Consider the following 1,878-nt stretch of genomic DNA (forward strand, 5'->3'; position numbering starts at 1 on the left):
TGATCGATCCCCAGGCAGGGCCCATACACAAATCACTGGCGAATGCATAAGTAAGGGGAACAACAAATCTATGTTTCTCTTCTCTCTATCGAAAAAAACAAAACAAAAATGGGGGTGATAATGTGTTTACCCCCAGAGGGTTTGAGTGGGCAGAGGAGTTGCCCCTATAACGTGCTCAGCATAGAGAATAGTCACTAATTTAATCACAACAACAGCGATAATGGAACCCGTGCTCTTGTTTTTTGATCACTTGCGGTTTGGTCCCTGGTTTGCAGGGTGGAATATGGGGGTCCCTGTGGAGACCCTCACCGAGGGGTCCCTCACTCTCTGATGTGCCTTTGGTGTTTCAGGGTGAGCTGTTAGGCCTTGAAACCCTGGGTTCCGGTCCCAGCTCTGCCCCCTGAGCTCTGAGTGACTTCAGGTAGATTACTTCATCACTGTACCCCAGTTTGCTCCTATGGGACTCATAATAGCCCTGTCCCAGGGGCGGTAGTGGGGAGTCAAGGAGTTGATGCTGGTACATCTCTGGCAGGTTCATAGTCAATAAATGTAGCTGTCAGGTTCATCATTATGATTGTCATTTAAAAAATATATTTTTATTGATTGATTTTAGAGAGAGGAAGGTATGGAGAAAGAGAAACATCGATTTGTTGTTCCACTTATTTAAGCATTCATTATTTGATTCTTTTATTTGCCCTGACTGAAGATCAAACCTATAACCTTAGTGTATTGGGACAATGCTCTAACCAACTGAGCTACCCGGTACTTTCATACTAAAAAGTGTTCCTGCTTTTAAATGACACTGAATCTTTAAGTGGTTTTCACCAGAAGAGATGTGTCTCCAGTTATTTCCCTCCCTTAATTCTTTATGTGACCTTTGGCAAGTATTTTCACACCCTCTTTAGAGCCTTGGTTTCTTCTATAAGATTTATAAATGAGTTAGACAGGAGGAGCTGTAGGAGGAAAATGTACTCAGAATTCTCTAGTATCTACCTATTCCTCTTTCAGTGTAAACTCTGTCAGTATTATGTGAAAAATTCATGTCTTTGAGGTCCCTGTAGTAATACTGGCCTGATTTGGTCTCTGTTTAGGTTGCATCTGCTCTGGAAAAATGGAAGACAGCCATCCGTGAAGCTCAGACCTTTTCCAGAATGCATGTTCTACTTGGGATGCTTGATGCCTGTATCAAGTGGGATATGTCAGCAGAAAATGCCAGGTGCAAAGTTTGTCGAAAGAAAGGTAGGTATATTTAGGTCAGTGCTGCTTATTTGAATGTATCAGGAACTGTGACTTGTTAACACAGATCTTTTCTCCCCTAAAGAATTTTGAGTACACAGCATTTAAATGTGGTGGGACAGATATTACCTGCTGGAGTTCTATAATAAAATGCTAATCTGAAATCCCATGTTCACAAATCAGAGTAGGCCCTTTGTTCCCCAATATTGAGTATAAAATAAGAGCAGTTGCTTTCCAATCTTTAAATTCTATACAGGGAAGAAAATTAGTTAACCTAAACATTTTAACCTTACTGTCTCTGAATTTTAGTCATCTGTGAAGTAGGACAGGTGCTACCACCAGAGGGCAGTACTTGTACATTGTGAGGAATACTCAGGTTTGGGTTTTCCAGCAAGAATTCTACACAGCAAAGGCATTTGGGAACCGTTTAATGCTGAGAGCTTTCTAAGTCCATGTGTGTAAAAGGAACTTCATGACTACAAGCCTCCCTCAGTGATTCACTTTTCAGTGGCTAAAATTCTTTTGTGAATTTGGCTTGAATTTAATTTCCAAAAACAGTTGCCCTAAGAACTGATTTAGAATGAAAGTTGGGGAGGGGACATGGCCATGGTAAGTTGGTTCAGTGTATTTTCAGATGTAGGG

The 1,878-nt window shown here is 41.2% G+C and overlaps 1 protein-coding gene across 1 annotated transcript in view; it reads left to right on the forward strand.

Annotated features, from left to right (window-relative positions):
- The window catches only part of BAZ1B (bromodomain adjacent to zinc finger domain 1B), a 69,514-nt gene that overhangs the window by 59,327 nt on the left and 8,309 nt on the right, over positions 1-1,878 (forward strand). Inside the window, 1 exon segment of the mRNA XM_015570239.1 lies at positions 1,092-1,239. Within this exon segment, the coding sequence (XP_015425725.1) occupies positions 1,092-1,239 (148 nt within the window).

Source organism: Myotis davidii, unplaced genomic scaffold (genome assembly GCF_000327345.1).
Source record: "Myotis davidii unplaced genomic scaffold, ASM32734v1 scaffold726, whole genome shotgun sequence".
NCBI lineage: Eukaryota > Metazoa > Chordata > Mammalia > Chiroptera > Vespertilionidae > Myotis > Myotis davidii.